Source organism: Ochotona curzoniae, unplaced genomic scaffold, assembly GCF_017591425.1.
Source record: "Ochotona curzoniae isolate NIBS_2020 unplaced genomic scaffold, NIBS_Ocur_1.0 contig_64, whole genome shotgun sequence".
Classification (NCBI taxonomy): domain Eukaryota; kingdom Metazoa; phylum Chordata; class Mammalia; order Lagomorpha; family Ochotonidae; genus Ochotona; species Ochotona curzoniae.
The window spans coordinates 3,781,256-3,805,978 of record NW_024466502.1 but is presented as its reverse complement, the minus strand read 5'-3'; the positions used below and the strand labels follow the sequence as shown (position 1 = coordinate 3,805,978).

Below are 24,723 nucleotides of genomic sequence, written 5' to 3'. Positions count from 1 at the left end.
TTTTCTTCTGTGACTCTGTGTGTGTGTATTTGTTTGATATGGAAGTTAGTGACTTTCACAAATCCCTTAATTGTTTCGGTACCTTGGGATTCCTGAAGAAGCAATGCAAAGTCTAACCTTTAAAACTCTTTCAAATGTGTCTCATTTTCCATCTCCTTCCAAGGGACAGCAGCACGTCTATGGCCTCTGCAGCAGGGAAGGCGAGAGTCTGGCGTCTGTTTCCTGCATCTGAAGCCCTGTCTTAAGCCCCTGATGCAGTGCGTGTCCTAACTCCTGCTGCACACCTCTCTGGACTTTGCCAGCAGTTGTCTGAGCCCTGGAAACTTGACCCAACCCTGGGCCAGTCTCCCAACCAGCACTGCTCTGTGCTGTCTCAAGGGGGAAGCCCTCAACTCTATTTTAAGATTCTTTCATCCAGGCTATTGCAGTGGGCTTTTACACTGTAAGTCCTAGTGGGAAGGCGAATTCTGGAGGGCAGAACAGCTCAGTACCTGCAATGAGCCAGTTCATGTGGTACAACAGGTTTCCCCCAATTGTAAGAAATGCCATTATGGTCTAGGTTAATAGCAATTTAAACTGTGCTGCTAAACACAAATCTTTCGTGCAATGACAGAATAGTTGCTAAATGCTGACTACAGTAGAGTGACGTTGGTAAATCATTCAGTAACTTGTATTTCTTGCATAGTATTTCTGAATAAAGGTTAACCCTTTCTGTTCATTGAAATTCTACTTGGACTCAAGGGGAATCCTGAATTCACAGTCATCTTGATGAAGTCACAGGCTACAATGACAGGAAATAAACCATTTGGGACTGCAGGCTTGTCCCTGCACTTGTGAGGGCATGCGATCTGCACTGCGCCCACCCCGCAGGCACCTCAGCTTCTTCCCCCAACCCTTGCCCAGGGAATCAGCATCTTAATCCAGCACTAAGTGTTGTGATAAACATTAATGTCCATAAAAAAAAGTCTTAAGAAGAAACATTGTTTGGTTCCCAAAAGCATAAGGTCTTCATTTTTTTTTTGTCTCATAACTATTTTGTATTTTCAAGGATTGTCATATTATTTTGTATACTTTACTCTCCCATATGCTCCATTTCATCTTAGAATGTTTTCACTTTCATTTTATGGTAATTGTTCCTTTAAATACAAAATCTACCAGTTCTTTCTCATTCTTAGTAAACTGGTCTGTATATATTAAGTCGGCTGTAAACCTGTCTTCAGGGGTCAGCGTGGTGACACGTTGTGTTACGCTGCTGCTTGCAACGCTGGCAGCTCTCATCGGACAGCCGGTTCAAGCTCAGGCTGCTCTGCTTCCCTGCTAATGTTCCTGGGAAAGCAGCAGAATGCGGCCCGAACATCTGGGTCCCTGCTACCCATGTGAGACCTCCCGGAGTTCTGGGCCTCTGGCTTTGACCTGAACTAGCCCTAACCACCGCGACCGTTCAGGATTACACCAGTGGATGAACACTTTTCCATTTCCACCTACTCTCTGCCACTCTGTCTTTCAAAATAAAATCTCAAATGCCTTCAGAGAACCAAGTTTCCATAACTACCTTTATTTCTATTGCTAATGTGTTTATAAATATTGTTAGTATACAGAGCACCACGTAAGTATTCAGTGAATTATGCTGGTTGAAAAAGCTAGACTTGCAATCTGCACACCAAGGGAGAGGGGAGCCAGACCGGCAGCTGGCGGTTTCCTAATGAGTTAAAGTCTACAGAAACAACAGAGATCCCAACTGAAGTATGAGCATAATCAGAAACCAAAAAAAAAAAAAAATTAAAATAAAATTAAGTAGCAGGCTTCCACTGCTGGGATGATACAAGCACTTTTCAGTCTTTCAGACTTCACTCTGACACATCCCAGAGCCCTGCCAATAATCCTGGTTTGGCACCAGCAGGTGGTAACCACACAGTAGGCACCCAGGGGTGTGCACACCATTGACCTTTTCTGCCCTGACCTTAGCTTCAGGCTCCACGCAATGGCTACATGTCATCTGGTCCTGAAACAATGTATCAAAGCATTTGGTGGGGGGGGGGTGGCGGATAATTCATTGAACAAACCCAAGTTTTATCTTCTTCTGACTGTGGTTTTAACTGACCCTGTACAATGTTGCTTTGTCTGGAACCCTCATTCTTCTAACCCTTGGGCTCCATCTTCTCTGGATAGGTAAGTCTATGAGACAAACTCCCCATGACCGCTGCTTGCTGTCGAACCCCTCCCACTAAAACCCAGCTTCTGATACAGAATCAACACAGGGCGGTGCGAGGATGGATGGATGGATAGATGGGTGGGTGGAGAGAAAGGCTCAATATTCACCTGTGAAAATCTCACCAAAGGTCTTTAAAAATGATTTTGTCGGTAGAGATGCTAAGCATGTTCACATAATGCATTCATTTCAATACTACAAGCATTCTAGGAGTTTTTCCCCTTTGGGGTATTTATATTTAATCAACATTGCTAATATAGAGTCCTAAAATCAATCAAGTTTCAAAGAAAAACAACCAAAAAAATGGGCAACTATTCATCAAAGATTCTTGGCACCAATAATTTCAGGGAAACAAAAACCATACAAACCTAGTTAGTTTATCCTAATGTCAATAGAAGTAATGAACAGAACTATACTTACATATAATGTAGTAATCTTTGTTCTTCTGAAATTCAAGACCCCAGAGGTTAGGGCTGAACTCCTGGAACTTGATAGTGAACTTTACGTCTTGGTCTGGTCGGGCACAGTTGAGGAGAGGCGTGTTTTCCTTCTTAATAGTGCATCTGTCTGCTTGGTCTTTATCAACCATATAAACTTTATAATATTCATATTGGCTGGCAGCTTTAGAGTCCACCTTTGGGCATATAATATCCAATTTGTCTCCTATCTGTGGATATAGTACCAGTCCTTGTCCAGGTAGAAATCTAAAAGCATAAAAAAAGTGCCATTGAGTTGATGGAAATTCACAGTACTAAGGACAGTCACAACACAGAAACAGACAGTGCCAGCATTCCCGGCTACCACACTGATTTACCAAGTCTCCCGGCTCCTGAGAAGTAAGCAAAACAGCAGCTCTCCTCCCTCTGGGCAATAGGATCAGGCAACCTGCTGACATTTTTTTCCGCCCCCGTGCTTGTAATATTTCAGTACTCCTTTGTGTAACTTTACAATGACTTTCCCGCCTGTTTGTTATTTTTTAACCATTGGCAGCTCTAGTTTATTGGCCATGCCACAGAGAGATCTTGTCAATTCCAGGGAACAGGGAGGCACTAATAACACCTTGTTGTCCTGTTAGTTTCCATTTGCTGTGGATGGTAATTAACAGACAAGTTTCATCAAGAATGTTTTGAATTACTTATCATAATTAGTCAGTCACTGATCAAACAATGGGTTTTTTATTACGAAGAACAAAAGAAATGTCTTACAAACTCATAAAGGATCACCAGAAATAATTAGTCCTAGTATTGATTCAGCTGCAAAATGAAGAGTCCCCGACTTGCAGGGACAACAGCTACTGTCCTTGCTCCACGACTCTTCCTCCTCCCCCTCCCATGAGATGCATTGGCTCCAATTAAGTCTTAGAAGCAAATCTTTAGGACTAAAGACTACTGATACAGTATCCCCTTGGTGCTTATGGCAGAGAGCTTCCCTCCTTCTTTTCTCCCCTGCTCCACATGCTGCTGAAAGATCCTTCTTAATGGGGAGCTTCTCTGAGGAACTGAAACAACAGCTTCCTGAGGAACATCCTCGTGCAAGTGCTAGCACATTAACAACACAGTCACAAATCCCGGCTCCTCCCGAGCAGCCAAGCTGGAGAACAAAACACCCCCTTCCAACCCAAAGCTTGCTTTCATTGGGGAAGCCCACCAGCCCTGAGGACTGCGGATCCTAATTCACTCCCAGAGAGAAAGCCTGGGGGACAGGCACCCCCAATTTTGAATCCATACTGAGGTAAGAGCTTATGTTTTATGCTAATGAATGGAATTTTCTGAAAAGCGTGTGAGAGTGGTTGGAGCGGGATAAAGCCTACCAGAAACTGTATCATAGGTTCATGTTGGAAAGCCAGTCTCAGTGGGTCTGCTCTCCTTTCTGGGGAATGTCACTGAACAACTCCACGGAGAGGGAGTTGGTTTTTTTAAATCAAGATACAACATTCATTCAAAAAGAACAAGCACTGAATGGGGGAATCATTTCGCATAAAAATATTTGAGACAAAATTTAAAATGAGTATTTCAAAGCAACAACAGTAAACTTAGAGCATTCACATGTGTACTGCTGAATTCTCTAGAACTTTTGACAGGTGCCAATCACTGCTCACTCAGTAAGGGCCTCGCTCTAACACTTCTGGCCAGAGTTTTCTGGATAGACTCACAAAGTTCAACTCCTGGAATCTGAACTTCTTCCCCAAGGCATTTGCTCAACCTCATGAACTTGGCCAAGCTTTCTCTCTAGGTATCTCTCAACATTATGAGGAAAAGACAGGTCAGTTTCTAAAGGAAGGGAGGAGCCCAGGAAAGCCTGTGGCTGTCTCGAACTGTAGCTGCTTTGCCCACAGTGGCCCACACTTGGCCGGCCCGAGATGAACACACGAGGGCTGAGATATATAAGCACAAACTAACTTGCTTAAACATGAAACTCCTCCCCCTCCTGACACTTCCATTTTCATGGGTCTCATTCCTTGGCCTTTTCAGGACATCAGCGCTTAGAAGATCCAAAGGGCAATTCCGGCCCTAACATTTCCCATGTCATACTGGTGAGTCTTGGCGACAGCAAGGAGTACTTGATACACACCGCATGGCTGTGGTCAGGGTGCTTGAAGCAACCCCTTTTCTTCCTCGTTTGGGTACTCAGGTTTGCTGTCCAACTTCTTTGGGAGCCTCCCAGGCCTCCGAGTTCAGGATCCTGTCCCGGCCTGATGCACCCTCTTCCTTTCTCACCCATTTGCCTGTTTGAAGAAAATGCACTCTAGCCCCTTCCAAGCTGTGTATCTCTTCAGGGTTACCCCCTGTGCCTAACATGCAGCTAATTAAGCTTATTCCCTATGTTTGTAAAAAGTAAACATGACAATAGGCACTATTCCTAATGTGTCACAGTTATCAATTCACCTTCCACAAATGAGTAGAAAAAAAATTACACAAGAATTTCATCATTTGCCACTGACAAGTGTTTGAAGAAACTGAAAATCTTGGCTTGTTTTATGAAAGCCCATGTAAAAGGATCCTATAGGGTGACTTACATACCTACATTATAAGCATCTATAAGCAATATACCATTCACTTGAGTGGCACATCACGGTTTCCCTGTGGACAGAATGTGACTGAGCCAAGAGTTCCAGCTCTAGGCCTCCTGCCCAGGGTAGCGCTGTGTGCAGCCTTTGCCCCTCTGACCTCCAGCAGGAATTAGCAATGCGGCTGAGAGCATGCAGGTTTCAAACAAGGGGACTCTCACATCTGCACAAATCTCAACTCAGCACAGAACACAGGCTTGACAGGAACTCTGGGAATTACTGTGAGCTGGGGTTCAGTGTGCACTGAGAAGTAGAGAGACCAAGGAGTGATGCAGGGAGCGTTTCAGACTACTTTCTTCTTTAAGGATTTACTTATTTATTTGAAAGGCAGAGACAAAGAGAGAGAGAATGGGAGAGACACCTTCCATCTGCCGATTCATCCTCCAAACAGCCAGGCTCAAGCCAGGGGCTTCATCTGTGTCTCACACATGGGTGGCAGGAACCCAAGAACCCAGGCCACCTCCTGCTGCTTTTCCTAGGACATTAAGCAGGGAGCTGGGTCAGAGGTGGAATTGCCAGGACCTTGAAGTGGCCTCTGATGGCATGGTAATGTTTCAGGTCAGCCCTACTCCTTGTTTCCTGAAGAACTTCTTAGTATCAAACCTTCCACAATGTCACCTTGCTGAAGATGCAAAGGAATTGACTACATTCAGAACACTGCTCCTCTTAAGCCCTTACTGGTTAAGCCAGGATCAAAGCACCTTCCATCATGTTCTCTTTGGGTAAGCACCACACGTGGCACTTGACAGGCAAAACAGATGAGGCTACGCTGGGGCCCTGTGGGTAAGACAGGAAATCCCCCTTTCCTGCACACTTTCAGTTCTCACTGCATCACATTAAAGCATAAACATGGCTTTGTGCAACATATGTTTCTCTAAATCAAGTTTTACACAGATACACCATGAAGTGAAAGAACATCAAGAGAAAGCCAACACCCAGGCAGGCGGGCACGTGAGTACCACGGGAGGCCAGCTGCTTCTCACATGGTCATGGCCCATGATGGGGCCATGTGGTATCTGCACCTTGCCCCCAGGAGGCCAAGAACCAAAAGACAAGAAGGAAACAGGCCAACTACATGTTTATGTTATGTAGTACATTGAGAATTACAGATGGACTTCACACAATTTATGTAAATAGAAGAAGGTATATGAAAACCCAACATGGTGAGTTTCTTAGTAATGCCATTTTTTTTAAATGAGACACAGTGAGTCCTATATGTTACATGCAAGTGCTTTTGAAATCAGGGAATGTCTATTTGTTGTTACTTAGAGATTGTTTAGAGACATGGACAAGTTAGATGACATAGCATACTTACATCCTGCATGCTTTCTCTCCAACACACTGACTACATGTTGGCATGAAAAACATTTTCAGAGCAGAACAGTGTGAGGACAACTGGCTCATGGTGCATGTCAGACATAGATTTCTTCTGGGTGTTGGGATAATATTCATCCTGCAAACCAACAGAGCACAGGGCCAGGCTCCCATACACGGGAGGGGTGCTGCTAAAATTCCCCAAACAAAAGGTGGTTAGACAGGTGTTCCAAAGTCTGTTGATATGTAACCCAAATGAAAAGCTAAGAAAAGCAACAGTGCTTCAGGTTACAGAGAAGAGAAGAAACACAGCCAGCTTGGGGCCAGGCTCCCCCAGGTCAGAAGGGACACACTCCACAGGACAGCCCGCGGGGCATTGGTGCCTGGCTCTGGGAGTCGGGGCTGATGCTATGGGAAGGGAGCTACACTGAGCAGAAACAGGCAACGACTATGGTGTTTCCCAATTAATCATTCTGAAGCATAACAATAGATGTCATGACTTTGAATCAGACATGGAGACAATGGAATGTGGAAAAAATCCAGATATTCGGCAGCAGGCTTGCCAAAGCTAACAGGCCTGCAGTGAAATTATCTGATACTACAACCATATTTTTTACCCATGGGTTACCCACTGAACTTAGCCCACTGGTTTTAAAAGTCTCTTCACTAGACTGTAATACTTCTGTGTGGAATACTGTAGACAAATCTAATAATCTAAATTAGACATTAGTCTTTAGCAATCTAAATTAGATCTCTAAAAAATCCAACGTTTCAACTTTGCATTCAGAACTGTAAAATTCTTCCCAGTCATACTGTGAGAAAGCATTCTTAACTAGAATATGGCAGAATGAAGAATTCAGTAGAAGTTCTTGTTCCCACTGCGAATCAATGCTTGTTTAAAATACTGGCATGATGCAGTGATCCATAACCCAGCCACTGGGAGCTCAGTGCCCAGCCCTGTACACGCTGTGACGTCAGATCTGCATTACTCTCAGGCCAGACGCACACTTCCAGTGCTTACAGTGGGGCTGGAGGGGGTCAAATGATGCATGTGGCCAAGTTACCGTCCAAAAGAGGGTAAAAATGTCAGCAATCGAATGCAAATGTCAAGCTGATACAGATAGGTCAGAACACAGACACACAGACAGCAGCAAGCACTGTCTGTGACCACACACGCCAGCATCAGGTGAGGCCCCTCTCAACAGCCTGAGGAAGGTGCCTCTCAGAAGTGCTGTGTGAGAGTTTGCACTGACTGTCAGTTCAGGCACAGCCACTGCCACCTGATACTGGGCAGGCAGAATCTAAGGGAATGAAATATTTAATAGTGCTGCATCATTTGAGCAGGTGCCGTGTGCCTGGGAGACAGGACCAGTCACTCGCACACTGGACACGGTGGTTTCTGCGCTCTGTGCTGATGTATATAACGTGACGGGGAGCTGGCTGCGGGAAGAGGGAGGTGGGCAGGAGGCTCGGGCAGGAGGCTCTCTGTGCAGCAAACAGCTGACGACATGATGAATCAGGGGTGAATGCACATTACTTTTCCACAGAGCACTAATTTCATGCTGTCTTTCTTTCCAGAATAAATCCTCAGAGTACAGCCCCGCAGGGCATGATGACATTTCAGCCTGTGCTGGACATCTGGCCTGTGGACAGGTTGCTGACCTCACCCCGTGACATCACAGGCAGCTCAATATGTGTGTGTCCACTCTGATGGTCAATGAAGGACGAAACTGTTGACCGTGCATCTCAGAAGATGCGCCTACCACTGACACATGACTGTGTGTTAACTCAGCAGAAAGCAGCCGCATGCACGTAGCTCATGTTACTAATTGCAGAGACAAACTTCAGGGAAGGGTTTGCATCTGCTTTGGGGCCCCTGCATGGGGGTTTAGTGTAACTTTTACCTTTTTTGGTTTCAAAATTCTCAACAGTAAGCCTTCAATGCTTTTATAAGCAGGTCAAATTATTATTATTATTATTATTATTATTATTATTATTTTAATGTACAGCTTCAAAGGAAAAAAAAATTGTACCAGTTCCTTGAAGTAGTTTTCTTAAGTCTGACTTTATAAAGAAGCATTTAAAATAGTTCAGGCCATTAGACTTTTTAACTTTTGATGTAATTCTTTTAGCAAGCACAGTCTGAGTACTCTAAAAGCTATAGCAACATACAACCTCTTTACTCAAATAATAAAAAAAAAAAATGTGGGACAGTTGTATTTTATGTTTACTCACAATGCCTAGATCTGGGAGTTGCTACTAGTTAAAGGACCCTGAATCCGGCCCTTCCCTACTGTGAGCAAGTCATGCGAGCATTCCCAAGCCTCTGCTGGGATTCAAAGGCAATCTGAGTTTATCATGTGCTGGAAAAGGGGTACATTTTCTATCAAATGCTTCTATTTCTTTGAGTGAACACCAACGGGAAAGAGGAGAAGTCAGTGTGAGAACTGGGGAGCAAGACACTGCCTGAGGACAGAAAGTCAGCCTGGGCTCTTTCCAGTCACCTCTTCCTGGAGGAGAGCCCTGTCCTGGATCAGCCCGAGCCTGACCTTGTGCATCCGTGTGGAGCCAGGCCAGCACTGGCTCCTCCCTACGGTGCCGTGTGCAGCTGAGGGCACACACCATCAAGTGGCGGAGCAGTCAGGGCTGCACTGCCTGCCTTTCAGCTGGGGTGTGGTGCACCTCAGTAGGATACTCTTCACGGGTCCCAAACAGTACAGCTTCGTTTTAATATGAATGAATAAATAAAAGCAAGGCCCCAGAAAGATAGGAGCAATAGCTCCCATAAGAAATGCTGGGTAAATTTTTTTCCCTTTTTTGGTGGATAGCACTTTACTGCCCCCTTTTGCACTGTAACAACAGAACAAGTTTCTACACAGACTTAATTCTGAAACCAGAGAGATTGTGGGGAGTAGCGAGGGGGTGTCAGGTTCATAGAGAATGAGGTTACCAGACACCAAGGCTTAGAGTAACAAGCAATTACCATTAAACTTGAAGCAAGTGCACTACCATCTTCTCTGTGGCTTTAACTGCCTCCCCAAATAAGGCGGTAATTGGAGGCTGTAATGGACATTCCTGGCTTTAATTTGAATATATATGTGTGTTGGAACAATCGCCTGTTTTCACAGGTGCCCCTTCTTTTACACTTTTTCTAAAACAAATATCATCTGCAACATGAACCCCATTTATTCAGGGACAAGCAGAGGGGCCTAAAAGTGAGCCACACAATGGGCGCCCATTACGGCATTCTAGTGCAAGAGCCAGGCAGTGGGCGTGTGGGTTTCAAACTTCACACCAATGACAGGTCAATCTTTTCAAGAAAAAGAAAGATGAGAAGCACAGAAACCCAAATACCTGGCGAGCCCACGGTGCACAAACCAGTTAAACAACTCTGCAAGGCGAGGCATTGTGTGTCTCTTCACCTATGCATGCACACATGCAGAAAAAAAAGTAATTAAACCACAGTCTAAAGAAAGTTTTATTTATCAAATACTAATCTGTAACAACAGAACTTCAGGGCCCAATGCTTGGCACGGTGACCTCAGCGTGCACTGACAGTCTCCGTGTGCTGGTGGGGACACTTTCATTTAAACTTAATCCATTTCCCTCTGTCACTCTACAGTTACTGTACCAGTCAAAATAATATTAAATTTCACAGCCTACAGTGCTGCACAATTGAATGAAAACCAACTCCTTTTGATGTTAATCTGGTTTTTTATTTGTGATATCATGCTCAAAACATTGGTGGTGACTAAAGTGAATTTTATTTTAAAATGCTCCAGGAAAGTATCCTTAATAGTTTATACATTTTTCCCTAGGAAATTGATAGAAAGATTTACGTCACTTTAATCTATACCCTGACTGCTGCTGTCATTCACAGAGGGACAGGCCTGTGGCAAGCTGAGGATGAACACACGCCTTGTACGGAACTTCCAGGATCTACACGTCAAACTTCAGTGCTGCACAGCTGTTGTTCTGGCCTTTCTGTTCACAGGTTGAAAGAGACCAAATTTCTGTTAGGAAATTAAAACCAGTCATCAGCAACCTACTCAAAACAAAAAATCTGCATTTATGTAATTGATCTATCAAGCCCTCCTGTAAAGCTGAAGCTGGGCAAGGGGCAGTGTGGGGGCCTGAAGAGCGAGGCAGGGCCATGCAGCGTGAGAGCGGAGACAGGGAGTGACCTCACGGATGCCAGGCCCTGTCCTGCCAGCTCCGCTCTCGAAATGAGCATTTCATAAGGCTGGAGACAAGAGACACTGCCGGCTCTTTCCCAACAGTAATCTGTCTACACCTGCACAGTCTTGTTTCAAGCCAGGCTTTTTGCAAGAGTCTATAAAGGAAGGTGGGACCCATGTTATTTATAGGGCTTTCACAGAGAAGGGAGCTCCGAGGCCCTTGCTGGCTGGTTCTGTGTTGTTTTAGACAACAGGCGTTCACATTCATTTGTGCATTTGGCCAAGAGGGGAAAACCACGCAGAGATGAAAGGCATATGGAAATCACACAGGGAATGGTGTGGCATTTTAAAAACTTGAAAATATGCAATGAAGCTCATGCTGGGTGCACAGCAACATCACCACTCGGAGTCAGAAGGCGTGGGCCTTGCAGATGGGCCCTGCCCGGCCCTTCTCGCCTACTGCCACACTTGGTTTTCAATCTCAGAGAATGCTGTCCATTCAGAACAATCCATTCACATTTTGTAAAAATGAAGGTGTTTGTCTCTGCTGGGGCACAGAGCGCTGAGGGAGTCTGCCTGGAGGAGAGCCCTGCCTGCTCCACCACTGTTGGCCTCTGCCCCTTGCCTCCCCTCCTCCTCAGACTGGGAGCTCAATAGCTGTTTGTGTAACGAAAGTGAATAAATTAGTAAGGAAAGTATGAGGAGAGATAAAATCTCTGGGGCCTCTCCCTGCCAGGCTATCATTGCAAGGCCTTCAACCCAGTTCAGGAGACTGGGTGCAACTGCTTCCCAGGCAGGTAACAGCTGCCCCGGATACTTCCCCCTCGCCTGACCAGGAGAGGGGCAAGTGCCAGTGTGACAAAGACGAACCACAGGTGACATCTTCCTGAGCTTCTGTGACTTTGCTACAGCCCAGGGAGAGGAAGAGAAAGAAAAGGAGAGAGATGAGACAGAGGAAGGAAACGGAGAGGCGAGAGGGAGACAGAGAAGGAGAGAGCGAGAGAAGGCTACAAAATTGAAACTTGAAAAAAGTATGACTGGTTTGGACTACGGCCTCCTTACAGTACAGAACACCCCAAAACTGGGCATCTTACAGAAATGTGAATGTCAGGCCACTGTTAGCATTATTTCCTGCTCAGTTACCACACACAGTCTGAAATTATTCTGGCCAGAAACCTGAAATACCAGGAGTTAAAAAGCTCCACGGTATTCAAGCAGGGGGCGGCTGAATGGAAGGGCAGGAGATGCCAGGGGGCCCTGTGTTCTCAAAGGCATGACGGCTGGTAGCTGCCGACTCCGGGCCCACGTGGCTCCCAGGTGAGCAGATAATGGGCACAGCAGAAGCACAGGGCATGAGGCGCCACCCAGTCAAGAGCACCCCAGGCCCCCAGCGCTCGCAGCCCTAGCTTCCTTAAACAAACTGCTCCAAACTTGCAGAACATCAAAAGCCAGATGGGCTGTACTGAATGAATCCGCAGGCAAGGAGCCAGAATCCCAGTTTGCTGTAGAAATAGGCCTGGACTTGATTTGAGTCTTCTCAGCTCTGACAAGCTGGAAGCTGGCATGGATCCCAAAATCCAAAATAAAATGGCATTTAATTGTGACTAGACTCTGAAAAAGATGTCTTACTCTCCCCTCAGCCTGACATTCTCAGTATCTAACCAAATATAACCCTCCTCCAAAATCGGACTTCTTTTTCTCCCAGCAAGAAGCAGTCAAATACTTAAATCTCATAAGAGGAAAATATTAGCAAAAGAGTAATACTCAAGAAAATCATAAATAACACGTTGCATTAACTGTGTCTTTTGAATGGGCGGATCGTCATTCTGTTTCCGTTGGATACACACAACCTTGTTGTTTCAAAGATTTCTTAAGATTACATGTCCATTGTAAAAGCGACTACAAATCAAAATGGATAAGGGAAGAATTATACCCCAATATTTCTTCTCACCCATCTTGTGAACAGCTGCTTTGAGGAAGCATATATTTAATTTATTTACACCCTAACTTCATTACTTCACGGGATACAATGGTAGAGAATTAAGAGGGACACAGCACCCAGACACCTGGGTTCAAATCCATCCATTAACTATATATGGTTAAGTTCATTAAGCCGTTTGACTTCAGTCTCCTTGATGGTTTCATGGGATGATAAAAGGAGCTTATGGTTAACATGAAGTTTCAGGAACATTTAGAACAGCTGGTACCTGGTAAATGCCTTGCACAACTGCTGCTAGTTGGAATAAATGTGTACCAGGTACGCAAGAAACACAAGATCCTACTGCAACAATGGTGCCTTTTCATCCCTACGCTGAAGTGCACGTATTCGTTCAACAATCCGATGTTTGCTATGCCTTTATGAGAATAAACAAACGAACTCAAAGATGTGAGAGTGTGGCTAGATAGCTGAATGGGTATGTACAGGAAAGTTTAACTCAGATGGGAAATAAAAAGATGCTTTATATAGCAGGAAGGCTTCAAGAGCCAGTGGCAGGTAACAACATAGAACATAACATCGGAGCTGAAAGTGTCATGTCAGTGGCTTTGTTAACGGAGGATTTTCACTTTTTTCTTTGGATGTGGAAGGCAAATTGAACCAAAGCCAGGCACACAATTAATTTTTATTAATAATATCTGACATTTATTAGTTTACTGCATCAAGCACAGAGCTAAACTCTAAATACACTCAGTCCTGAGCCCAACTCCACAACTTTCCTCAGCACAGTTTAGTATCATCTATTTTCAAGATGGGACAATGGAGAGACAGAGTATTATCCTCTAAATGCACAGCTTGTTAAAGGCCAGCCTGGACTGGACCCTCATGGCCAAATTCTAAAGCATGTGCTTCTGGTTAAATTGAAGGGGCCCTGCCCCAGTGCCTGTACTAAACAAGTGCCAAACCTACCCATTATCACACTCATCTTAAAAAGCGAAAGGTCCCAATAATTCCCACAGTGAGGCAGCGGTCTGTGAGCGCACTGGCCTGCTTGTCCTGTCTGCCAGATCTGTGCTTCGGCCAGAAGGACGGAGCAGAGGTGCTGTTCGCAGGTGGACACTTGAGGCACACCTGCTGCCTGAGCCGGAGACTTGACTAGTTTCTCTTTCTGCTTTGCTCAGAGATGCCTTCTCCTCCCTGGCTGTTCATGGGAGCCTCTTCAAGATGAGTAGCAGGCACTCCTGGCCCTGCCCCCAACCCCTTCCTCTCAGGATACTGCCATGGCCCTGGGCCAGGCCCCCGAGTCTGTATGGTGCTGGTTTCTGCCTGGCTTTCTCTCCACAAGTTTCAGAGTTTGTCTCTGGAGTACAGATATTGTTGAGCTTTGTAAAGGGGCACTTTTTAAAGTGTGCACAATAATTTAGTTCAAAAGTATGTTTTTCTGGCAAGTTAAAAAAGTTTGGATCTAGCGCATTAGCCTAGCGGCTAAAGTCCTTGCCTTGCACGAGCTGAGATCCTATATGGACACTGGTTCATGTCCCAGTTGCCCTGCTTCCCATCCAGCTCCCTGCTCGTGGCCTGGGAAAACAGTGGAGAACGGCCCAAAACCTTGGGACCCTGCACCCATGTAGGAAACCCGGAAGAAGCTCCTGGCTCCGGATCGCCTCAGCTCTAGCCATTGTGGTCACTTGGGGAGTGAATCAGTGCACGAAGATCTTCCTTTCTGTCTCTCCTCCTCTCTGTATATCTGAGTCTCCAATAAAAACAAATAAAACTTTGGGAAAAAAAGTTTGCAGTCCATGCACAGAAATATGCAATCATACCACATATTCTCAAAGTGTAGTAAAGGCCTAGGCCTAACAGTCAAGGTCAAACTATCTCCCATTAGTAGTCTAGGTATCTTGTTCCTGGCCCCGCAAACCAACAATGGGACATGGAGACGCAAAGCAAGTGACCCTAAAACAGCTCTTAAAACGGGGATGACCTCACATTGAATTGTTTTCCTTAAAAGTTGATCCAGGGGGCCCGGCGCCGTAGCCTAGTGGTTAAAGTCCTCGCCTTGAAAGCACCGGGATCCCATATGGGCACCAGTTCTAATCCTGGCAGCTCCACTTCCCATCCAGCTCCCTGCTTGTGGCCTGGGAAGACAGGAGAGCACGGCCCAACGCCTTGGGACCCTGCACCCACATGGGAGACCTGGTGGAAGTTCCTGGCTCCTGGCTTCGGATCAGCACAGCATTGGCTATTGCGGTCACTTGGGGAGTGAATCATCGAATGGAAGCTCTTCCTCTCTGTCTATCCTCCTCTCTGTATATCTGAGTTTGTGATAAAAATAAATAAATATTAAAACAAAAGTTGATCTAGGGCAATGGTTTTCAAGGTGTGATCTCCCAGCACCTGCACTAAGCTAGGAGCTGTTATAAATGCAAATTCCCCAGACCTGTCCTCAGAAGTTCATTCAGAAATCAAGAATCCTGCAGAAGCCTGGCCGGTGACTGTGTGTCCTGCAGTTCAAGAGGTCGGTAGACCTCTGGCAGTGGAGAGTAGGCAGCCACCTGGACCTGGGCTGTGTGTGTGATGTCCCCAGCCTGCCGAGACGAAGCAGTGTTTGGTGGAGACTTGACAGGAACCAGCTGTCCCACCAGCGCGTTCTGCCCTTTCTGCTGAACTGCAACGCCACAGAGAAGGAAGAGGAGAGCCGTTACGGGGTGCAGCCAGGGACAGCCAGCACCCGTGGACAGTGGGCAAATGAAATCGGCTGTGCTCTCCACCCTCTTTCTTGAAGCTGGGGCCTAGCAGCAATGGAATGTTAATTCCATCCTCAACCACCCCTACATCCTAAATTACCCACGATATTGGAAGTCCAATTAGTCTAGGTATTTTTAGCTACAAGCCCAGTTCCCGTTCCTGCCCATCCCAATGAGCGCCAATTGACTCTTTCACTTACAATACTTGGGTATTTGCTCCTGCCCACCTGTGACTCATCTATCAACTGAGAGGGGACGGTATTGCATTGTTGTGTAACCACTGCCCTCACAAGACCCTTTAAAAGGCCTATGAAGCAGGGGCTTGCTCGCTGTCTGGCCAGCTGCTTCCGTTACTCTGGCACCTGGACTCTTGGCTGACCCAGGACAGGTGATCCCCTGAGCATGGTCCCTGTGTGCTGCTTAGATGGGACAATGGACATAATAATGTTGTTTCTGGTCTGTGTGCTGTCAGGAGTTCCAGGAGAGGTGAGGCCTAGCAGTGATGGAATGTGGGCAGAGAAGCAGGGAAAGGTGAATGCCTGCAGCTTTGTAAGTGTGTCCAGGTTATTTGCTGCATGTCTCTTAGGATAACTTATATCGTTGGGGAAGCTGGGACACAGGTCTTTAGCTTAATGGGTGGACTTAAGGGTAATGACCATTTGTTCCTTTTGGGATTATGTCTGCTTGGATTGCTGCATGGACTTGTGATTTGCTATTGTGCTCTGTTATCACTAAGCTTGATTAATAAAGACGCCTTAATAAACCCTAGACATGTCTGGTGTGATCTCGCTCGCAGCCCACAAGGTCACATTTGATTCACATCACACAGACAGGACTCACTAGGAGAAACTGTGACCATTTTCCCCCAGCAAAGGGCAAAGGACTCAAGGCCCGGGAAGTTTCTCGTTTTTTGTTTTCATCTAAAATGTATCCAAATATAATTTTGGCAGTTCAATGAAAACAACATTTTCTACCTTCTTCCAGTCAGACAGATTCAAACCTTGACATGAACTTGACTTGTACTGCCACACTCACGCATCTGCAGTTCTGTTTCAGGAGGTTGGAGGAACGGGCAAGCACTGAAACTTGGAAGTTTTTTTCAGGTCACAAAACCACGCCATGCCTCAGCTGCACTGGGTCGGGCTGGAGAACATTGCAAAGCTACCGAGCGCTTCGAGAGAGCAACCCTGTGACAGCACGTGCCCTAGCAGCCTGCCGAGCGTGGGGACTGGGAAGCAGCAGGCAGTTGGGTCCCACAGTTGCTGTAATCACCTACTTTTGTGCAACACAAACACACTGACTCTTCTGGTTTCAAAAATGTGGTAACGCTCATGACTGCTTGGATTCTGGGTGACGTGGGAGTGGTGTACGTGGAAGGTCCCAACTCAGTGGCCATGGGGACATCACTAGCAAGCACTGGGACACTGGAACAATGAATGGCACAGCTACGAGTCACACTGTAACTAAAGCTGCACACAACTGAATGCAAATCATAATTTGAAGAATGTGCATTCTTTTAGCACTTCCTGCCTAGTGCAACTCTACAGTAGAGAGAAACGCTGCAGCACAGGGGCCGACAGTTCACCAAAGGCCAGCTGATTCCCAGGATTCTGAACCCTCACCTCTCATGGAGCCCGCAGTCAGAGACTGGACAGAGCAACCTAGGAACACTTCTCCTCAGCCAATTTCTTCCTCCTATTTTGTGCAGAGAATCCTCAAGGGCAGAAACAACCTATTTGTCTTTGAATAGAGCCTTTTTTGGGAGAGGGGTTTGGGGGAACCAGCAAGAATGCACTCACAAAGTGCTTTGGATCAAGATTACATATTGGGATTTGTATGTGAAAAGGAGAAGGTTGTGCTGGCTTCGAGGCACTGCTGATTGTCAGGCAGAAGCACAGGAACAGGCTCCTGGGTGTGCACTCCTGCTCTTCCAGAGCTGGCTTACCTATCACACTTCTCAAATATGTTCCCCCAAGTAGCAGGCAAAGCGAAATGCTGGGTGAGGGGTAGTAAACAAATAGCAGGCCTTTCTCGCGTCATTTCTTTAATCACTTTAACCCTGTTCCTAATAGAAAGCTGCAGGCCAGGGCAATTCAGCTGCTGCTTTTGTCACATGTCTGCCATAAATATGCACCAGTCTGCATCTGAAAAGCTGGAGGGGGCCCGCAAGCTTGCTGGACATTTATCATGTTCTGTTCCCTGTTAACAAGCAAATACTTTAGTTGAATGGGCCATTAGCAATCATTGTCAAATGCAGAATGCAAGGTGCTAGGATGTGACCAGCTTGTAAATTAGGCGGGGGTCCCTTCTCTTTGATGAATCTGGACAAATGAAATAGATCCTTTGATACAGGTTACTGAATTACGCTAGAGAGGGGAGGAGACGAGCAGGCCCGGGTATGCTGCAGGTCCCTGCACAGTCATTCTGAAACCTTCTAGCTGATGAAAGCTACACAGTAATGACTCTACTCATTCTCATAGCAATGAGAAAACCAGACAACAAACGCAGTAACGTATCTACAGCCCAAACAGATGGTCAGGTCAGCGGAGAATCAGGAACACAATCAACAAAATGGGTTTAAAAAAGAATTACTTGGGATTTAATGGCAATCTTTCATCATTCACTTACAGAAACAGAAGTCTAAAAGCCTCATGTTGTTAAACAAAAACAGGACTGAATTCCCCTTTGTAAAACAACCCCCCCAGGACCCACTCCATCAGAACAGACACTTGGGGTGTTTGCAATCTTGGCTATTTTCTCCAGCTGAAGAGTCCAGCCGTCTAAAGAAAGGCCAAGGCCTTTCTGCAATTGCCAAATAGCGGGCAATAACGCACCATCTTTCCTCTCTGGCTCGACCCAAGTGCGGATGTCGCTCTGTGTGGAACCCCTTCCTGGCTTCAATGGCTGACTTTGTTTAATGGCTAAGATGGGAAGCATGGAAAGCAAAAACAAAACGCTGGCTTATTTACGAGGTTGTTGAAGACAGACAGCAGTGGACTCAACAGCCTGGAGATGTTTTCCACTTGCGAGCCGGGCAGCACAAACATCTTTATAATCCTCTGGTTTACACTGAGGGGGTCTGTCCCATCCACCTCAAAGGCTAAGCCTCCCATTGAGGTGCAGCCTGTTCTTTGAAAGAACCCTCTGGCTCTGGCATATAGGACAAGTGCTAATTTGAATGAAAGGCAAATTCTCTGTTCCACCTTTCAAAACTTTATCATCTCTTTTTTTTTTCCCCAGGGTGGAAATGACAAAATTCACAGCAGAGCTCTCTGCCGGAGGGAGGGGGGCGTGGGCAGCATTTATTTACCTTTGTTCCTCGAAAGATGCTGCAAGCTACAGTCTCTGTTTTCAGACAACCCCAGCCCTACCTATCCCTCTGGTCTCTATTCTTCCCAGCAGGTCCCTGCCTGAAGCCCAAATAGATTAAGGCAAGCACCGGGAAATGGCGGGGTTAATCCTACAGAATGGCAGGCCGCTGTTAGGCCAGGAGTTAAAAAGGAAAGATCTTCCTTGCCCTAACAACTATAGTGATCTGAAGTTTTCATGAGCCCCATCACAAGCTATAAAAAGGCAGCCAATGAAATCTACCTTGGCCATATTATCCTCCACCAATGAGCAAGAACTGAGCAGCTTTTCTTCGCTGCTCCCCCCTCCCAGACCCCAAGTGGAGCTTTGACACTTTCTAATCCCAGTTACCAAGTCTGTGTGGTTCTCACATAACACCGGCAGCCTGGATCGGGCGCCCTGGCCTCGGCACCCTTTTCAGAGATGTGTCATTTCTAACATCAAGCTAATCTATATGTTGCCATGGCTTCCCCCCTTTACATCTCATGAACTGCATGGATTTACCACATTATTTTTATCTGAAAGACAGAAAATGGTGGTTTTATTGCCATACAATCAGCTTACTGCTGCTAGTTTCTCTATGCCTTTTTACCATACTTCAATCAAAAGGGATCAGTTTCTTTATGTCCTGCCCTTGAATTACATTACATCTGTAAAGACCTAGTCTGGGTTGTAATCCCCTTATTAACTATGACCAGGGTTGATTTGCCTAAAAATAAAAGCAAATTGTGTCAGACCCTTTCACTTTGTTTTTGATTCGGAACTACAAAATGGATTACTAAAGAAATCTTCAGAGTTCACACGGGCCCGTATAGCGCTGAATTTAAAATGAGAATTAAACAAGTTAAACAGGGGAGCCGTGTCACCGGTTTACGTTTTCCATCACGGGAGAAGGGCTGAATTGCTTTGTATTCGTTGGCTTAGAGAGACAATGAAGCCACAGGAGTTTTTCCAAGCTGTTCGGAACCGTCCGTTCCCCCTCCGCCCGTTCCCCACCCAGCCCTAGTTCTTCCCCCCACCTCCATTTTAATCCCTCCCAGCCTTCCCCCTGAAAAGGGGGGATCTGCTCTTGTCCAAGGGAGCTAATTCCTGACCAGGAGCCCATAGCTCAGCGGGTCCTGCATATTTCAATCAAAATATTTTAAACAGTTCCACATTCCTCTCGAAGGTTCTGCTCTGCTACACACAGGGTGAGCTCATCAGCAAGCCCCTGCAGACGCAGAGGCAGGTGGCTTGAAAAGCAGGGTCCTGAAGTCAGCGGCCAGGCTGGGCGGCTGAGGGTCGCCCTCACCAGCTTTCTGGGAAGGGTGCTTCCTGCTATACTGCCACTAAAGATTTGAAGAGTTTTTCTAAGATGCTGAAACATCTTTTCTAAAACATGTCTTTAAAAAGTAGGGTCTCCACTGTATTTTCCTGTTCCCTGCCACTCCCACTGCTTTGACGCACGGCTGCAGTCACACTGGGGTCTCCGACTGGCTCTCTTTAGGTGCACAGGCTCTCAAGCAGTGTTCAAAGTTGGGGTGTCACACTTCAGTTCCTGGGTGCCACCCAAAGTCAGGGAAAGAGATGACCAGACAGCAAGGATTCCAATGTCTGAAAGCGATGAGCATGTGGCCCACCAACCTGAGGACTCACCCAGTAAGTGTACAGACAAGGTTTTAGAATAATTAATATAAATACACCGATCACTCTTCAGCTATTTCCATAAGAGACTCTCACGCAGCCCTCTGCTGAGGGCTGATCCACCTGTGCAGACACTTGATTTGGAAAAGCTTCGGAACACTGCAGTCATCTGCACGTCTTTGTCAGCAGCTCGGCTCTGAGATTTCGAAGCAGGTGCTTCACCAGTCATCTTCAGCTCCGGGTCGGGCTCCTGCAGCTGAAGGCTGCAATGCTGAAGGAAGTGCTGTCCTGCGACACGGGCTTCCCAAATAACTTCTCATCCGAGAAGCGGCCTGGCAAGCATGGTGGGAGGTGTCGTTCCAGCTCCGTCTTTGTGCCTGGCCTGGCGCGGCCTTCCAGTGGAACAAGGACAGTCTATTACCTACAGTTAATCATCCTGACAAAATGTGAGGAATGTGGATGTGAAAGCACTAACAATTCCAGCCCCGGTGCTTTGTGCGTTTTCCCCTCTTTCTATTAAAACCGACAAGATTAACCCAAATACAAACTGAGAGCATAGTTCAAGGGGCTATTCAATCAGTGCTGAATGTACATTTGTTTACTTACAAAAATAAGAATTTCAGACACAATGGAAGGCAGCCTGGCTTATATATGTTATTGAACCACACTGTTTAAACAGCACTACCCATTGTACTTTATTTTATCAATCTCTGACAAGCTGTATTTATTCAGAGCTTGGCTCTGGGGAAGCCCCTGCATTGGAGGTTATCCGGATATTATCCAGCCATTCTTTAGGATCAAGTCAATCAATAGCAGGAATTCGGTATTATGTCGGGGGAAAAACGACACGGGGCAAGCCAGACGCTTTGTTAAGTGACCAGCGTGTGCTGCCCACGGAGCAGGAACAGCCCTTCCTACAGCCTTGAAGGCCGGACCACCATTTCGGCAAACTCTGCACTCTTTCCAGAATATCAGCCCAACACTCATTCCCTCTCTCTAGAACAAACTCAGTATTTTTCTAGAGGAGTCAACTATTTTATACTGACAAAAACATGATTCTTGGCGAAAAAACTTGTCACTCTGTCAATTAGAGATGGAAGCTAGGCTTTGCCAATCTCTCCCAAAGGAAGAAGAAAAAAAGCCTGACCTAAATGGCTGTATCTGACCCCAGTGTGCCAGGGCTGATCCAAGAGGGCAGCCGCCTGCGTGGCAGCACACACAACTGCTTCAGATTATTCCAGAAACTTGGGGCCGGAGCAGCAATGAAAAGATGAAAGTAGTTACAGAGACACAGAACTTGGAGGAGAGTTTCTGGACCTCCCTCACATTCAGACAGCTGCTGTGTGTTCCCCGTGGGGACCACTTGCTGAAAAAGCTGACTCTCAAAAGAAACAGGCCTACCGTCTGATGGTGGCTGCATTACAGTCCACAGTTCATATGAACTGGTGGGAACTTCAACGCTTTGGACTGCCTGACTGAAACTGTCTTGGAAGCAAACATATAACTTCCCCAAGTAAAGCAACTCACTGTAACCAGGATTGGTGTGCGCGCGCGCGTGTGTGTGTGTGTGTGTGTGTGTGTGTGTCCACTCTGAACCCTGGCCGACTCTTTAGTCTCACCCCTCCAGGAAGAAATCTTCCTGGTCTCTCAAGCCATTTGGGCGACGAACTCTGCCAAGCAGCTCCCTTTCCAGGCCCGCGGCATCCAGGCCCGCCCGCGGGCAAGCAATTACATCACAATCCTCCAGGAAATTTCACCGTGGAGGGCGCGGAGCAACAGCCCCGGGAATGGCGCGGGTGCCTCTCGCGGTCTCTAACCGGTGGCCTCGCCCGGGCAGTGCACGCTAACCTGAGTCCTTAGGACCCGGGGAAGTGTCTGCAGCCTCCAGCATTCCCCGACACAGGACAAAAAGGTCTTTCTATCCAAACCTCAGGCTTTCCAACCCTTCTGCAAGTCTTTCCAACCCGCCTCCAAGCTAACCAGAATGCAAGGATCCAGGTATTGATCCGAACGCTGAAGGGGTTAACCTAAATGTCTTGCAAATAGATTTAAATATAGATATGAAGTCCCCGTGGGGGTGGGGAGGAGGGTGGGCCCTAGGCCGTGCCAAGGGAAAGTGCAAGGCGGCGGGGCCGGGCCCGGGGGCGGGGCGGGCGGGCGCGCTTTCGGCGTCCAAGAGTGACCTCTGTAGGCGCTCGGCGAGGCGGCCGCCGGCGCCGGCTCCGCGCTCCCGGCCCTGCGCTCCGCCGCCCCACCTGGTGCCTCCGGCCCGGTGTCGCTGGGAAGGCGCCAGCGCCAGGTCTTGGTCAGCTACGCGACCAGAAGAACTGGCAGGCTGCTGGCCTGAGTAACTTCTAAATTGCAACACGGTTTGGAGGTGCCACCCAGCATCAACAGAGGATGCTCGTTCAAAGCCATCTCTAATCGCGATGTTTCTGATCTTTTAGTGGAGAAATTCGGAGTTCCCATGTTGGTAACACCGACCACTTTTGAGATGGGTTCCCCATTAACCCCCCACACCCCTACTAGCTGAACTTCAATCAGACCACCGACACGGCTTGGAAGTGGGGTGCAAAGACTCTCTCTGGAGGGTAGCCGCCATCTGCGCACTTTACCCAAGTTCCTCCAGGTTAAGACCCCACGATTCTGAGCGTTATTTGTTTGCTGGGATCCGAAACGCACCCCGAGAACGAGGTGACGAGGTAGAACGCAGTACCAAAGGCACAACCACCGCAGGCAGGACCATGTACACACATTTAGGGATGCGCGGCGTTTTCCAAATCTTGAATCTACTCGAAAGCCGATACCGACGGCTGTGTCTCCCCACAACGCCCTACGCTCTCCCCAACACACCGTTTACTACCAGCAAGTAGGTCCACAGGTTTTTGTGCCCTTTCCCACTCGGGGTACCCACAATGCGAGGCAAGGCTCTCGGCAGTGGCGCCAAGCAGGCAGGGCCCTGAGGTGCAGCAGAAACCGTTCTCGAAAACCCGAGCTCCTGGCACCGGTTCAGAGAGGAAGGCCAGGCAGAAGCCGGCGCATCGCGAGCCCTCCGGGAGGGGCCCCAGGCCCGTCTCCTGCGCCGGGAGCCCGCGGCACGCCGCCAGATTTCGGCCGCCGAGCTCCCGGGAGCTTCCTCGGCCGGCGGCGGGCTGCGGAGGCGCCCGGGCCCCGGGGGCGCTGAAGCAGCGCCGGGCTCCGGCTCGAGGGGCGCTCCACCGCCGCCTGCGCCCCTGCCGACCGCGGCATCTCCGCCAGGCTCCGGGGCCCGCCGGTGCCTGCACGCCCGCAGCGCCGCTGGCGGCCCCGTGCTCCATCCTCGCGGACGGCGAGGCTCCCCGGACGCGACACCCGAAGCCCCGGGAGCTTCTCAGCGGCCCGGGCCGCTAGGGCAACCAGGGAGACCAGAGCCGGAGAGGGCGCCCCTTCGAGCCGGGCCTCGGGCAGGGAAGCCGACTCAGGCGACCCCTGCGAGCGCAAAGCGCAGCAGGCGGCAGGCGGGGGACCGAGGCTCCAGAATCGGCTCCGCGGCCCGACCCCTTCCTCCCGCCCGGACGGCGCGGCGGCCCCGGCGCGGGCAACGCCAGGGCTCGCGGAGGCCACTTACTTGGAGTTCGAGGAATTCCAATAGATAGGCTCTAAAACTATCGATCTGGAAATCGCAGTTCTGCACAAAACCATCAAAACTCCCCAGCAGTACTTCCACACGGAGTCCCTCCTCACGGCCATGGCCAAGCCGCTCCCAGTCCGGGCACTCCGGGCGGCCGAGAGGCAAGACGAGGGCCGGGACCCCCAGTCCTCCGGGGCAGACACGAGGGAGGCCGCGGGCGCCCGCAGGCAGGCGGCTCCGGGGCGCGCCGGGCAGCGCGGGGTCGCCGGAGCCAGGTGTGCGCTCGCCCCGCGGGGCCTCAGGGCGCGAGGCGGGGGCGCACGCGAGGGGCGCGGCGGCGCGGCGGGCTCGAGGCTCCGGGGCGCCGCGCCGGACGCAGCTCGGATGGACGGCTCTCGTGCGGCTCCAGCGTGCCGGGCGGGCGAGCGGGTGCGGGGTGGCAGGGAGGTCGCGGGGCCAGGACACAAAGGCCCGAAGCAGAGACGCGACTCGGCGCGGGGCGGCGGGCGCTGCGCTGCGCCCGGAGCGGGGCCGCCTCCGACTATAGATCCAGGGGCGCCGGCAGCGGCCCGAGCGCGCGTCGGCGCCTTTCCATGTCCCGTAGCGCGGCTCTGTGAAGGGCGCCTCGGTCCTCGGGTTCCCGGCCCGCCGAGCAGGTGAGAGGACGCTCGGTCCCCGCCGCGGGCGCCGG

The 24,723-nt window shown here is 48.5% G+C and overlaps 1 protein-coding gene across 3 annotated transcripts in view; it reads right to left on the bottom strand.

Moving 5' to 3' along the window:
• The window catches only part of EFNB2 (ephrin B2), a 40,961-nt gene extending 16,627 nt beyond the window's left edge, over positions 1 to 24,334 (bottom strand). For 2 of the 3 annotated variants that reach the window (XM_040991151.1, XM_040991152.1), the window contains exons 1-2: positions 24,030 to 24,334; positions 2,630 to 2,913 (exon numbers count right to left, since the gene is read on the bottom strand). In XM_040991151.1, coding sequence (XP_040847085.1) covers positions 2,630 to 2,913; positions 24,030 to 24,151 — 406 coding nt within the window. In that variant the 5' untranslated portion in view covers positions 24,152 to 24,334. The remainder of the gene's footprint in view (positions 1 to 2,629; positions 2,914 to 24,029) is intronic. The other variant, XM_040991149.1, reaches the window with a different exon arrangement.
• Positions 24,335 to 24,723: the final 389 nt, after the last annotated feature.